This window comes from Mandrillus leucophaeus, unplaced genomic scaffold (assembly GCF_000951045.1).
Source record: "Mandrillus leucophaeus isolate KB7577 unplaced genomic scaffold, Mleu.le_1.0 Scaffold284, whole genome shotgun sequence".
Lineage (NCBI taxonomy): Eukaryota > Metazoa > Chordata > Mammalia > Primates > Cercopithecidae > Mandrillus > Mandrillus leucophaeus.
Window position 1 is genome coordinate 2,127,408 of NW_012102965.1, and position 15,928 is coordinate 2,143,335.

At 39.9% G+C, this 15,928-nt stretch overlaps 2 protein-coding genes across 7 annotated transcripts in view; one reads left to right on the top strand and one right to left on the bottom strand.

Moving 5' to 3' along the window:
* The window catches only part of FBXL13 (F-box and leucine-rich repeat protein 13), a 255,993-nt gene that overhangs the window by 115,003 nt on the left and 125,062 nt on the right, over positions 1-15,928 (bottom strand). For all 5 annotated transcript variants that reach the window (XR_001006628.1, XM_011985472.1, XM_011985469.1 and 2 more), the window contains 2 exons: positions 11,172-11,224; positions 5,524-5,624 (listed from right to left, as the gene is read on the bottom strand). Coding sequence is in view for 4 of the 5 variants with exons in the window: in XM_011985472.1 (XP_011840862.1) it covers positions 5,524-5,624; positions 11,172-11,224 (154 nt within the window). In the remaining variant the exon portion in view is untranslated. The remainder of the gene's footprint in view (positions 1-5,523; positions 5,625-11,171; positions 11,225-15,928) is intronic.
* The window catches only part of LRRC17 (leucine rich repeat containing 17), an 18,802-nt gene continuing 16,674 nt past the window's right edge, over positions 13,801-15,928 (top strand). For both annotated transcript variants that reach the window (XM_011985465.1, XM_011985466.1), the window contains exon 1: positions 13,801-14,635. In XM_011985465.1, coding sequence (XP_011840855.1) covers positions 13,864-14,635 — 772 coding nt within the window. In that variant the 5' untranslated portion in view covers positions 13,801-13,863. The remainder of the gene's footprint in view (positions 14,636-15,928) is intronic.

Sequence of the window (15,928 nt, forward strand, 5' to 3'; positions counted from 1 at the left end):
AGTCAAAAGTTATTGTTTCATCTTGACTTTGGTAATTAGATAAATACCTGTTAAAGTATGTTTTTAAAAATATGCCAATAGCCGCCAATTAGAACACACAACAGAATGTGAATGTACCTTTTGAATACCTTCAGATATACAAGTAAACATAGTTCACAGAGCAAAAGACAGAAACACTGTGTACAGTGCAGTAACATAAAAATCAAAACATAAAACAAGATGATAAAAATAAAACCATACACTCAATTTTTTTTTCTTGAGATAGGGTCTTACTCTGTCACAGCACAATCACGACTCACTGCAGCCTCAACCTCCATGTTCAAGTGATCCTCCCACCTCAGCCTCCTGAGTAGCTGCGACTACAGGTGAATGCCACCATACCCCGCTAATGTTTGTATTTTTTTGTAGAGATGGGGTTTTACCATGTTTCCCAGGCTGGTCTCAAACTCCTGGGCTCAAGCAGTCTGCCCACTTCAGCCTCCCAAACTGCTGGGGTTAGAGCAAACCACTACGCATGGCCCATACACTCAATTTTGACAATAAACATTGATCTTTTAAACTGCTGTCTTAAAAAGGCAAAGAGAATGAATTTAAAAATAGAAGTTAGCTACGTGCTACATATAAAAGATAAACCTAAAATCCTGCATCACAAAGGTTAAAAATACAGAGAAATGTAGTTATTCCACAAAAAGAACAAGCAAAAGAAAACAAAGGTAACTATGTTGACAGCAGTTAAAAACTTCAGGCCGGGCATGGTGGCTCACACCTGTAATCCCAGCACTTTGGGAGGCTGAGGCGGGCAGATCACGAGGTCAGGAGTTCAAGACTGGCCTGGCCAACATGGTGAAACCCTGTTGCTACTAAAAATACAAAAATTAGCCTGGAGTGGTGGCAGGCACCTGTAATCCCAGCTACTCGGGAGGCTGAGGCAGGAGAATCGTTTGAACCCAGAGGGAGAGGTTGCAGTAAGCTGAGATCACTTCATTGCACTCCAGCCTGGGTGACAGGGCGAGACTCCGTCTCAAAACAAAACAAAACAAAATGAATTCAAGGCAAAGAAACATCAACCAGCATAAAGAATATCACTTCATGTGAATAAATGCTATAATCTGTAATGAAACATGATGCTTATTAACCTTTGTTAATAAAGTTGTAAAATAACATCAAAATAAAGAGAAGCTTGATCATAATAGGCAACTAATATATCACTATTATAATAACATATCAAGAATTTATATGTATATACACCCAGAAATTTTGTTCTCTATAAGAAACTCTGGACCGGGCACAGTGGCTCCTGCCTATAATCCCAGCACTTTGGGAGGCTGAAGTGGGTGGATCACCTGAGGTCAGGAGTTTGAGACCAGCCTGGCCAATGCGATGAAACCCTGTCTCTACTAAAAAATACAAAAATTAGCCCGGTGTTGTGGTACGTGCCTGTAGTCCCAGCTACTTGGGAGGCTGAGGCAGGAAAATCGTTTGAACCCAGGAGGCGGAGGCTACAGTGAACTGAGATAGTACCACTGCACTCCAGCCTGGGTGACAGAGCAAGATTCCATCTCAAAAAAAATAAAAATAAAAAATAAAAGAAGCTCTGTTTTAAGTATCCATGGATGACTTTTGGAAATTAATTATAAACTAGTATACCAAGAAATCTCAATAAATTCCAAAAAGTAGAAATAATTCAGTCCACATTTCTTGACCAGAGTGCCTAATTAAAAGCAGAAGCTCAACTGAAGAAACTTCAACTACTTAGAACCAAAAATTTTGCTCTAAATAATACTGGGTGAAGGCCAGGCATGGTGGCTCCCGCCTGTAATCCCAGCACTTTGGGAGGCCAAGGCGGGTGGATCACTTGAGGTCAAGAGTTTGAGACCAGCCTGGCCAACATGATGAAACTTCGTCTCTACTAAAATTCAAAAATTAGCGGGGTGTGGTGGCACATGCCTGTAATCCCAGTTACTTGGGAGGCTGAGGCAGGAGACCTGCTTGAGCCCACAAGGCAGAGGTTGCAGTGAGCTGAGGACATGCTGCTGCATTCCAGCCTGGGCTATAGAGGAAGACTCTGTCTCAAAAAAAAAAATTTTTTTTAATAAATAAATAAATAAACATTACTGAGTGAAAGAGGAAAGCAAATATAGAACAATTGGTTTAGAAAGCTAAAACAATACTTATCAAATTACACAAACTTTTCCCAAATTCTTATTTAGAAGTCATTTCATGACCGTATTTTTTTTTAACTTTTAAAAGGAGAGAAATCAAATCATGCAAATGCAAAAATATAAATTAGCTCCTAGTTTAATTATTGGTTTACTGATAAGTATCTAACAACTGGCTTTCCAAAAAAAGTACGCATATAAATGTATGTGCATTAAATTTTATATTTTACTATTTTGCATATATAAAGGATGTGTAGCATGCAACTTACAAATGATAAAATATACAATATTCTTTACTGTTAATTCCACTTAGTCAATCAATTCTCACACAATGTTTTCATTGACTTTTGTCAATGAAACTCTTATAAATGTAGCCAGCCAACCAATGGTTGAACTTGAAGAATGATTACAGTTCCAATATGAATTATGCTATTAACATTAATAAGACACAAGTGATATATGTCAAAGAGGTATGTCCAAAATCTGCTTGTTAATGATGTGAGTGCCTTCTTTGCTAAATCAAAGAATAGTTTTCAAGTATTGAGAGAATATTTCCTCAATATTTTGTGCTATTTCACAATGTTGTGGCTACAGACATGACCTACTTTTAAATTTAATTTGCTTCATTAATTGTGTTCTCTATCACTTTAAGTCTAAACAATCAACTGAACAATAAATCAAGCCCTGATTTGTAGTGTTTGATGTTTTCCATGGTATAGAATACTTCCATATTGGCCAATTCCAAGCTATCAGTGAGAGGTCACCAAACACGGAATTGGGAAGAAATGTGCAGTAGCACTCCATTCTGTAGTATTTTCACCGTAGAGATACAATGGACATAAATAACTACAAGAACACAGGTAAAGTAACATGCAGAAAAATATTAGAAAGTAATGAGTTTTAAGTATTTCTTGCCTGTATAAGAATTTTAGGGCTGGGCGCAGTGGCTCATCCCTGTAATCCCAGCACTTTGAGAGGCTGAGGTAGGTGGATCATGAGGTCAGGAGTTCAAGACCAGCCTGACCAATATAGTGAAACCCCGTCTCTACTAAAAATACAAAAAAATTAGCCAGCCATGGTGGTGGGCGCCTGTAATCCCAGCTACTCGGGAGGCTGAGGCAGGAGAATCTCTTTGAACCTGGGAGGCAGAGGTTGCAGTGAGCCAAGATTGTGCCACTATACTCCAGTCTGGGCGACAGAGCAAGACTCCATCTCAAAAAGAATAAATAAATAGAAAGAATTTTAGATATGTAAGAAAGAATCACACATCACTTAATAAAAACTTTATTCAACAAATGATGCTGAAATAATTGGTTACTTATTTAACAACATTTAAAATGTAAAACTAGGCTGGGCGCAGTGGCTCATGCCTGTAATTCCAGCACGTTGGGAGGCTGAGGAGGGCGGATCACCTGAGGTCAGGAGTTTGAGGCCAGCCTGACCAACATAGAGAAACCCCTCTCTACTAAAAATACAAAATTAGCCGCGTATGGTGGCACGTGCCTGTAATCCTAGCTACTTGGGAGGCTGAGGCAGGAGAATCGCTTGAACCCGGGAGGCAAATGTTGTGGTGAGCTGAGATCGCGCCATTGCACTCCAGCCTGGGCAACAAGAGCAAAACTCCGTCTCAAAAAAAAAGAAGTAAAACTATGCTTAGCTTATATACTGCAAAAAACTAGGCCTTGGGCCACATGGGTTGTAGTTTGCTGACCCCTGATTTAGATCATCGCTTCATTCATCTACCAAGATTAATTACAGATTGATTATATATTTAAGTAAAAATACATGAACACAGAAAAATAAGCAAATGTATATTAAATGCCTGACAGGAGGAAGACTCTCTATGTTTAAGAGCGTCAGAAGAAATTTCAAAGGGAAAGCTTTATAGATTTGACTAAAAAACTGTGGCAGCTTAATTAGTGGGATAAATAGAAAATATGGTGCCACTCCTTAAGCTGGCACATTTGCAGAAAATGGTTAGAGTCAGAAGATAAAGAAAATTATCACCCAGAATTTTCTGTGCAAGCTTTTCTAAATGTCTCATCACTGTTATTTTTCAAAGGAACTTTAAAAAGCTATGTTCTCAAAAATAGTTCATTCTTTCACAATAGTTTGAGAAATGTTTTCCCAAAGTCAAATTTGAATCTCTCCTAGTGTGATCATATACCCTCCTTCCTGACTGGCCTTATTATAATGAAAATAAAGAATAATTGGGCCAGGCATAGGCGGCTCATGCCAGCACTTTGGGAGGCCCAAGTGGGCAGATCACTTGAGCCCAGGAGTTTGAGACCAGCCTGGGCAACATGGTGAAACCCCATCTCTACAGAAAAATACAAAAACTAGATGGGCATGGTGGCATGCTCCTGTAGTCCCAGCTACTCAGGAGGCTGAGGTTGGAGAATTGTTTGAACCCAGGAGACTGAGGCTGCCGTGAGCCATGATTGTGCCACTGCACTGCAGCCTGGGTGACAGAGTAAGACCCTGTTTGAAAACAAACTAAAAAGAAAAATTTTTGATGAATTTGAATATTCTGTCAACTTTTTAGTTATTCTGTCCCTTCTCCTCCAAAAAAGAGAAGCAATATTCATGTCCAATGTTGTCAACACTCCATAAACAGTAAAAAACAACCAGTGTCAAGCTCCTTGGAGGTGGTGGGAATCTCAACAGGTAGCCAGAGCATGGGAACAGGGATCTGGGACAAATGTGTTCAAAGTCTGGTAATCAGGATGTTGGCATTCTATTATAAAGAGGTCCGCTGGGTGCGGTGGCTCACGCCTGTAATTCCAGCACTTTGGGAGGCCCAGGCGGGTGGATCACCCGAAGTCAGGAGTTTGAGACCAGCCTGACCAACATGGAGAAACCCCGCCTCTACTAAAAATACAAAAATGAGCCAGGCGTGGTGGTGGGCACCTGTAATCCCAACTACTTGGGAGGCTGAGGCAGCAGAATTGCTTGAACCCAGGAGGCGGAGGTTGCCATGAGCTGAGATCATGCCACTGCACTCCAGCCTGGGCGACAGAGCAAGACTCTGTCTCAAAAAAAAAAAAAAAGGTCCCAGACACCAGACTGGAATGTAAGAGTCAGAGAGCTCAAATGCCCAGGATAGGGGACCAGAAAGAAACAGGCAAGGTGTAACTCAAGCTACTGGGCACACTGCTGTAAGAGTGACAAAAATGCTAGTCAAGGCAGACCAGTTTAGGCACTAGCTTAGGGACTTGAAAGCAGCACTCCCCTTATAAGAGTAGCAGTGCCACAGTGGTGGGGTGTTGATAAAGGGAGCACTGCCTTTGTAGAATGCTAGAACAAGCCAGAGACTTTGGGAGCATAATTATTTTCAGTGTCATACAAATAACACCAACATTACCTCGGCAGGAGTCGCATCGTCCTGTTGGTGATAGTTGTGTTAGACAGATTGAGATACAGGACCCCCGGGCAGCCCTCAGAAATGTGTCTCATTGATTCATCCTGCATGAAAAACAGAGGGGAGACGCTTATCAAATTATATCAGGCTTTGCAATTTCCCTATTATCTTTCTATTATCCCTCTTCCTGTTTCAGAAAAAAATACATGGAAGAGTTGCTTTCTTCATATTCTTTATCGGCTATTAGGTTGAAATGAAATTAAATAGAAGCCAATGCTTTTGCTCAAAGCATCATTACTCCCTCCTTTTCCCTTTCCTTGGAAATCAAGTCTCATTCCATCACAATGACACTTCATCAAAATGTGAACCCATGCAAGTTCAACTCTGTCACAAGAAATTTGAGCTCAAATGTCAAAGTGTCAAACACTTCTGACTCTTCCTATGCAGGAAAGCAATTAAAAACTCATCCATTTTAAACTTATTAAAATTATTCTGAAAGACAGGAATAGTAAACACTCTCAACAGTGGAACTTCAGTAACAGTCCATATTTATACACATATACATTTAGACATAGATGTGTGTGCGTGTAATTAAGCTTCTGTGGTTCTGTTAATTAAATATTTTAAATAGCTGAACAGATTTTCAACAGATTTATGGTAAGTTTGAGACGGCTAAAATAAAATATAGGCTACATACCAGTTGGGCAGGAGATTCAATGTTGGGGTTAGGGTGGGAGAGGATCTCAAAGATTCAAGCACCCTTCCCTCAGAAAGCTGAAAACTGAAGTAAGAGAGTAAGTACTGTGACCATGAAATAAGAGAGAGAGAAAAACAGAGGTTTCAAACACAGATCCTACAATGAAATTTACAAGACCAGATGAATTTCAAGCATTGATTGCAACAAGCTGCTTTTTGTACAGGTAACACTATAGAAAATACAATGAGTAGCAACAGGTTTCTATTTAATGATTGATGAATCTCCCCAGGAACATCAACAGGGCACCCAGTTTAAGTATTAGTGGTGTATGCAATGTTTGACACTACCTCAGTCCCGAAAAGAATAGACTGTTGCATCTATCTATCTGGAAGAGATTTAAATCATCACTAGGCTAGAAGATGTGGTTCTGAGAAGAATTCTGTATCAGAAATATGGCCACTCCTAACACCACTAAAGATAGTAAAGGTTTATTTTCAGCAGGATCATTGAGGTTTAACATTCCATTCATTACTATTTCCAGTAGTCATGGATTTTTAAAATAATAAAATCCTGCAGGTCAGAGCATCCATCACACTCAGATAGGAAGGAATTGGTTGATTTACAGCGGCAGCAAACCATGCCTTAAAGAGAACACAAGATTCTATTTGAAAGCTGTAAATCTATGTGATTCTGCTATAGGAAAGGTTCTATGCACCCATGCTGCATGAGAGGCCAGTGCAGAGCTTTTGATAAACACTAGTCTTAACTATAGTATTCAAGCTGTCAGCATTTTTTCTAGATGCCCTCATCACCAAAATGAAGGATTTGAATAGGTGTGGATACACAAAATGTGTATAGTACAATTTTTTCCAAAAAGAATCGAGAGAATAACCATAATGTGTGGCACTGTATTTTAATACAAAGAAAATCTGTCTTTGGAAACGTTCGGCATGCCAATCAAGTATCAAAGTGATTATACACATGTTGAAAGACCTTGGCAAAATGCAAATGAGATGAGGCAAGGAGAGGAGAAAGAGCTGGCTTAAACACCCTCAGAGAGGCAGCCCCAAAGAAGATGAAAATGTGGGGATCAGGAAGAGGAAGATGGAGTAGCTTTATGTACCACAAAGAAATCTGACTTTCTGTTTGAGATGAGGAGGCAATCCATTCTCTACATTTTCCTGTCTAAAGAAGCTTGGACATCCAAACAAAATTAGACCACTCCCATTCTCAGACTGAGATGAGGAGGTAATGCATTCTCTACATTTTCCCGTCTGAAAAACCTTGAACATCCAAACAAATTTAGACCACTCCCATTCTTAGTACTTAAAAGAACTCAGGATTTAATCCCCAAATGTTTGAACACACAAATGCAAAAACTGAGTACCTACATTGCAGAATGGCTTATGAATTTGTCCTCAATGTACTCAAATCCTTCTGAATGTAATATATTTCATAAGACAAGCTTAGAAATCAAAGCTCTTTGAATGAATGTTACCCAACTCCGTAAATGTAAGCCTGTGTCCCAGTCTACGTCTCAAAGGGAAAAACAATAGTAAAATGTAGCTGGATAAAATTATCGGCCCTGTATAATATTAGACTCCAAAATTGGACAAGACTTTGATGTTCACAAATTCAATGCAGATGGCATTGTTTTAACTTCCCTATTAGAGGGCCAAACTCAAAGAATCTGATATTTTACTCAAGTACAGAACTGAAGCTCCCTGAGGACAAGAACTGAAAAATGATTCATTTTTTAATTCCCTCCAATACCTAGCAGAACATATTTAACATAGTAGGTGCTAAAACATCCACAGAAAGAGTAAATCCATTTGACAAACAACTTCATTATAACCACAGGCAGACATCTGGAGAATGTAGTAGTCAAGATTTAAAATCTTTCTTCATGAAGGAGCCCACGTTCACTTTGCTAGTGGAAAAAGAGTGCAACCAGAGAAAGTAGAACATTTTTTCTCTGATATGATCTTTGACATGTCTGTCTATGCCTCCATTTCTTGTGGATGACCCTCAAGGGCACTTTTGAACATAAAGAAACAGCTTATTTGTATTAAAGTACAAGCCACTGAGAAGATGCTTAGTTTCTTTATGGGTGGTTCTTTACGTTCTGCTGGTCAGGGATTAAACAACTAATTTAAATGCTGAATCTGTGTATTGAGGCAAGGAGTGGAGGAGTTCTGAGGGTCTTAACATTTTTCTGTACACATTCTATTTGTGTATAATGCCTTCCATGTTTTGAAAAGATGTTTTACTGTGGAAATTAGGGGGATGGATTTCATGGGGAAAAATTACTAAAGGAGGATTTTCAAAGTGCTCAGTTCTAAAACAGGAGACATATATGTAAACGTAAGTGTTATACACAGTGTGAAGTATCTGTGTTGAAGTACTGAGACCATATGTAGCTCAGGAGAGAGAGAAATTAATTCTGTCAGCTGGGCACAGTGTCTCACGCCTGTAATCCCAGCACTTTGGGAGGCCGAGGCGGGTGGATCACTTGAGCTCAGGAGTTCGACACCAGCCTGGCCAACATGGTGAAACCCCATCTCTACAAAAAAAAAAAAAAATACAAAAATTAGCCAGGTGCAGTGGCACGTGCCTGTAATCCCATCTACTTGGGTGGCTGAGGCAGGAGAATCACTTGAACCCGGGAGGTGGTGGTTGTAGTGAGCCAAGATGGCGCCACTGCACTCCAGCCTGGACTACAGAGCAAGACTCCATCTCAAAAAAATAATAATAATAAAATTATATTAGAAATTAACTGTCAAAAAGTGAATAGAACTGCATAGGGTTGGGGGTTGAGAGAAAATGAAGGGTGACTGTTAATGGGCATGAGTTCTTTTAGGGGTGAGGGAAATGTTCTGAAGTTGGTTGTGGTGATGGTCACACAACTCTGTAAAAATACAAAACCATGAAATTGTACACTTTAAGTGGGTAAATTTAATCTCAATATAAATATAAATTTATTATATCTCAATAAAGCTGCTTTTTAAAGGTCAATAAAAAAAGAGAATGGGAAGACTCAGTAGAGTTGAAGAGTGTGTTAAAGAATGAACAGGTGTTAGCCAGGTTGGGATAGGGGTGGTGGGGAAGGAAGGGTAGTCATTTAGGCAGATGGAAAAACACGTTCAAGGACACAATGAAATAGCATGACATGAACAGGGAACTTCCAAGTGGTTCAGTATTGAAACAGAGTAGAAATGTGAAAGAAAAAACTAGAAAGATGAGGCTGTAAAAGTGAGGCTGAGAGGTAGCAGGAAGGGGCCAATTCATGCAGTCTTTTCACCAGCGAGGAGGGCTTGGCCTTCATGATGGAGCTGGTGCCCCGTGACTGGCATTCCACAGCCAGGCGTTTCCTCCTATTACCTCCTGTCTCCTTAGGGACTTGCTCCGTGAGTTGCTTCAGCTGACTCTCCATCATCCTCTATAAACCTATTTCCATTTCCCTGTCCCTGTTTTCCTTCTACCACTCTCTAAGACACTTTTCTGGAAAGATCAGTTTATGCCTAATGCCTCACCTTCTCACCTCTTGTCCACTTCACAATTCATTGCAAGTACATTTCTGCTCCAATATCCCAATGAAACTGTTGTAGCAAAAATTGGCAGTCCCTTCTGATTCTCAAATCTACAATGCATTGTTCAGTCCTTTTCTTACCTGTTCACTTTGGTTCTTTCTGAAACTCTTTACTCACTTTCATTGTGTGATACCTCTTCATTGTCAACCTACTTCTCTTACTATTCCTTCTGAATATCCTCTGTCTGCTCCTAAAAGTCAGCATTCCGTAAGGCTCAACTTTAAGTCTTCTCCTCTTCTCATACCTTCTAAATTGATCTTATTCACTCTTATGATGTTAATTATGACTTATACATAGATGTCAACCCAAGGTGGGATCTCAATTCTAGTCAATGTTGTCCATTGCCTACTTGGTATCTCCAGATGGTTGCATTCACTAAATATTATTGAATATGATATGCCAAAGTTTGTGCTGTTGTGCCATGACTACCACAAATAATAAGACACATCTCCTACCCTTGGGGTCTCTTAGGCTAGTGGAAGAAGCTGAAACCCTACGGTTAAGGATACTTATCATAGGAACCTAGAGGAACAGCAGTGACCCCAGTCCTGGGAACCAGTGATGTCTTGGTAGAAGAGGTGGTAATAAGCCTTAAAGCCTGATAAAGAGGAAAGCACCACTTGGGGACAAAGGGAAAGGGCATTCTAAGCAAACAGCAAATGCACAACTGCAAGGAGCAACTTGGAGCATGCAGCAGAGGAAACTCAGTGGCTATAGGCACTGCAAATTAGTGTGTACACAGAAACTGAAGCAAGTGAGGCTGGAAAGGGAGGCAGAGGCAAAACCACAGAGGGTCTTCAAGGTAGAGTAATATTAAGGGCATTGGCTTTATCCAGTTGTGTAGATGATGGGAGTGTGTATAGCTGATGAATGATGAGAGTGAAGTAGTCATATCCACCTTTTACAAAGAGTATAAAGTGCTCACAGAATGGAAGACAGGTTGGGGACAGAGGGAAAGACTGGAGACAGGAACCAGGAAGAAGGCAACTAGGGATACATATTCATTTCCATCTTCTTTGGTACAGCTATTGATAGCCATGAAGATAAAATGAGCCTATCATGTCTACTGGGGCCCAATTTTTTTCTGTCTCATACACACATACCATTAAATATAAATACAGTTCACTTTGGGTAGTCATTGAAAAATTTCTACTTTCCAGAGGCTCCAACACTGAGCATACATCTACGTGATTAACATTAGCATTGTACAGATGGAGTAAAATTTCTTGTCAATGTTTAACATAGTTTGCTGTTTTCCACATTGAATCCCAAATAAGCACACAAGCATCTATTCTGCATATTGGCACTCCAATGTAGCAAGTCAATCTATATAAACAGCAGTAAAAATGGTTGCTTATACTCACTGTGAATGTTGGGCAGTCAGAGACATTCAGCTCTTGCAAGTTCCTACAGTGGCCTGAAGGAAATAAGTTATACATCACTAAACTACATATTGCAAATGTTTAAACAGAGTTTTTCTATCCTACATTGAATGCAGTGTATTCATTAGAAAACAAACAAAAACCTTGGCAAGTAACATGTTCTAAGTATATGGTTTCTTTTCCGAGAAAAATGACTTTTTTGGGCTTCAGAATTAAAATATATAGACATGTTTATTATTGTTTGAGGATTATAGGAGTAAGGGGAAAAGAGAAAAATATTACTGTGGGAAAAACACTATATACTCAGAGCTTTTAGCTTGAAAGCACTTGAAGAAAACCAATCTGATTTTTTGTGCCTGCTTTTTTATTTTTTTGTTTTCATTTAACATTTTATTATGAAAATTTTCAAACATATACAAAAGTGGAAAGAATTGTACAATAAATAATCTATATAGCCACTGCTTGGATTCTATTTTTTACTGTATTTGCTTTATCATATATCCACCCACTCATTCATCTCTCTATACATCCCTTAATCATCTTATTTTTGTATGCATTTCAAAGTAAGTTGCAGACACTAGTACACTTACCCCAAATACTTCAACATGTATATCATAAATAATTCAGCATATGTAATAATAAACAGAATAGTTGACATGATTTTGTTTAGGTCAGACTTATATAAAATTTATAATGAATTGTAAATAGACAAGTGGAAGGTCAGAAAGTCTAACTGACTAGCTCTGGGACCAGAGGCCAGTGCACAGCTTATAATCTCTCGGGGAAAATGAGACATGTATACAAACAGTTAGATGGTAAAGTGCTTCACAACCAGTGCCCTGCATCTCAGTGGACAGTAAGTAAAACTCCAAATCTGAGACAGAAGAGAAGCAACTAGGGAGGCTACACAAACCAGTGACTGGGAGGAATGCTTGAAGCAAAGAAAAGGGAAGGCATTCTAGGTGGAGACCCCATGAAACAGGAAAACTCCAGGCAAGAGGGCGATTCTGGTGTTCAAACTGTCACAACGAATAGAAAACACATTTGCTGCTCATAACCACACAGCCCCACGCTAGTAACAATAGACATGTTAGTAGTTATAAATCCATTTTGAACATTTCTTCCTTTGCCAAGAATGGACTGCATCCTAAGTGATATATGCAAACCAGAAATACTTTCAGAATTTTAAAAAGTGAAAACAATTGTTAAAAATCTGCACATCCTGGAAGTCCTCAATAATATTTAATAAGGAGAAAATAGATTTCCCAAGCAATATAAGTTTACAAAATAAATGTTCTTACAGAATACAGTAGTTATTCTGTTTGTTTGTTTCATTTATTTGAGACAGGATCTCACTCTGTCACCCACACTAGAGTGCAAGTGGCACCATGTTGGCTCACTGCAGCCTCAACCTCCCAGGCTCAGGCGATCCTTCCACTTCAGCAACCCCCACTCCCATCCCCAAGCAGCTGACACTACAGGTGCATACCACCATGCCTGGCTAATTTTTGTATTTTTTGTAGAGACGGGGTTTCCCCATGCTGCTCAGACTGGTCTCCTGGGCTCAAGAGATCTGCCTGCCTCAGCCTCCCAAAGTGCTGGGATTGCAGGCATGAGCCACCGCACCCGGTCAGAATAGTTATTTGAGAGTAATTCATCAGTTCAACAAATACTTAACAAGGAAATATAGCAGTTAACAAAATAGACAAAAATATTTTCCCTTAAGGAGTTTACTTTCTAGTGGGGAGAGACTAACAGTAAACAAAAGAAGTTAAATACCATATCTACTTTGACAGATGGTGATAAGTGCTATGGAGAAGAAATAAAACAAGAAAAGGGATTGGGAGCACCCAACAAGTGGGAGGAAGTGTGATTTAAAATAGGGCTGAACAGGAAGTTTTCACTGAAAAGGTAACATTTGAGCCAAGACGTGCAGCAGATAACAAGGACAGTGCCATTTACTCCAAGCATCTCTGGAGCCCACACCCAACATGGTTGGTGACTGGGAGACCAAAAAGGATAGGAGGAAAAAAAAAAAAAAAAAAAAAGCTCAGGAAGACAACCATTCAAGTCCTACCCTTGTGTGTGCATCTCAAGGCTGTGTTCTTTTAAAAGAAGGAGAATTCTTTTAATTTCTTAAATCCGATGTGATGATGAACCACAGGCTTCAGTTTCAATCATGCTGAGTCCTAACATTTGTGACTACTTCCCCCGGGGTGGCCACTGTGAAGCATCTTTTGCGCATGAGCCTATTTTATCCTCCCAACAATATTAGGAGGTACCCTTGGTCCCGTTTTACAGATGCTGAAGATGACCTGGGTTGATATACTTAAGCAGGTAAGAGAGCCTTGATTCAAACTCAGGGCATAAACATTCAGCCTCTAACCCAGACAACTAAGAGGGGAAGAAGCTTTCTATGTCACTGTTCTGTGGAACTAGAAGGCCTTTGCCTTAAAAAGTCTGTTCTTATCTGTCAGTAATACAGTGCTTGCAATGGGCCTTAACTTTTAATATATATTTTTTTTCTCTTTCAACCTAGGGACTCCACATACCCCAGCTGGGTCTCATTGTTCCAGAACTGCATTAGTTAAGATTACCCAAACTTGGATTTCAAAGGAATACTTTCATTGTTCCGTCTGTAACACGAAGTAATTGGGGCCAGCTGGATGTCAGGATGCGTGTGGTTACCATTGTAATCTTGCTCTGCTTTTGCAAAGCTGCTGAGCTGCGCAAAGCAAGCTCAAGCACTGTGAGAAGCCGAGTGAATCATGGCCGGGCGGGTGGAGGCCGGAGAGGCTCCAACCCGGTCAAACGCTATGCACCAAGCCTCCCGTGTGACGTGTACACATATCTCCATGAGAAATACTTAGATTGTCAAGAAAGAAAATTAGTTTATGTGCTGCCTGGTTGGCCTCAGGATTTGCTGCACATGCTGCTAGCAAGAAACAAGATCCGCATATTGAAGAACAACATGTTTTCCAAGTTTAAAAAGCTGAAAAGCCTGGATCTGCAGCAGAATGAGATCTCTAAAATTGAGAGTGAAGCGTTCTTTGGTTTAAACAAACTCACCACCCTCTTACTGCAGCACAACCAGATCAAAGTCTTGACGGAGGAAGTGTTCATTTATACACCTCTCTTGAGCTACCTGCGTCTTTATGACAACCCCTGGCACTGTACTTGTGAGATAGAAACGCTTATTTCAATGTTGCAGATTCCCAGGAACCGGAATTTGGGGAACTACGCCAAGTGTGAAAGTCCACAAGAACAAAAAAATAAAAAACTGCAGCAGATAAAATCTGAACAGTTGTGTAATGAAGAAGAAAAGGAACAATTGGACCCGAAACCCCAAGTGTCAGGGAGACCCCCAGTCATCAAGCCTGAGGTGGACTCGACTTTTTGCCACAATTACGTATTTCCCATACAAACACTGGACTGCAAAAGGAAAGGTTTGTACTTTTCTTACTTCTTCATTTTCATGAATAACTTGAAATGCTCTTTGAATCTTATAATCCTCCCTACACCCCACCATGTCTTGGAATTCTTGATGTCACTTCCACCAGAAACCTTTCCCCATTGGCAATGGAATTTACCCCAAGTTTTTTTGGGGTCCAAACTCAAGGCAGTTGGTAATTAAAGGACAATGACAAGAGGGAAGGAGGTATCCTCAGTAGGGCAGCCATTTGGGTTCTACTCATTTGCACATCGCAAGCTGTCACTGTAAGGAGTTCCTTTCATCTTAAATCCAATTTAACTTAGGTAGGTAAACCAAGGGGTATGAAAATAAGTACAAATGCCATCTATATAACCTGACTTACACTGATTAAAGTCAAAACATGGTGTGCATCTGTGAGAAGATAACCTCAAAGAGAAAGCGCCTGCAGAACAGGACTGTGAGAGCACTCTGAAACAGAGTGAAAGTGATGGCGCTTCTGTATTTCTTATCATTTAGTCCCAAGGTTTTAATAAATGCTCCTTTTTTTTTGAGATGGACTGTCGCTCTGTTGCCCGGGCTGGAGTGCAGTGGCACGATCTTGGCTCACTGCAACCTCCACCTCCCGGGTTCAGGCACTTCTCCTACCTCAGCCTCTCAAGTAGCTGATTTTAATAAATGCCTCTTAACGTCCTATATCTTAATTATTTCCAAATTACCCAGAATAAAACAATAAAAATTTAAAGAACTAAATTTAAAATATTTAACCTAACTATGAGACTAAGGAAATCTTTCTAGAATATTACCTACTTCCTGCAAATCATTACTGGGTTTTGCAACCGATGCAATCTTGTGCTAGTATTATGCAGGATTTGCACATGCAAGATAAAGTCATGAGCTAAGAAAACAGATGGGAGATTTCAGTAATGCTCTTGACACGTTAGTGAAGACTGATGTTCTCAAAGTGTGGTCTGGGAACTGCTAATCTACCCTACAATAACGAACCATATAACAATGTCTATATGTTTCATTTCTGGCATGGTTTAATAACTTATTTGTAATATTAAATTAAAGCCAGATGTCATTAAGTGAGGTTCATATACAGCATGGTATCATTTCTTCCACTTATTTTGGGAAATTTTGCTATGTTTTGTTTCTTTAAGGGCAAGAGAAAGGGAAAGTTCAGAGAGGAGGTCCTGGCTCCTCCCAAGAGAATGCTAGGCAGGAATTTATTAACATTGTCAGGCAACCTGAACCAGAAGTAAATTTGTCCACTTACCAGCAAAGTCATGCTCAAGCCTTGCCCCAC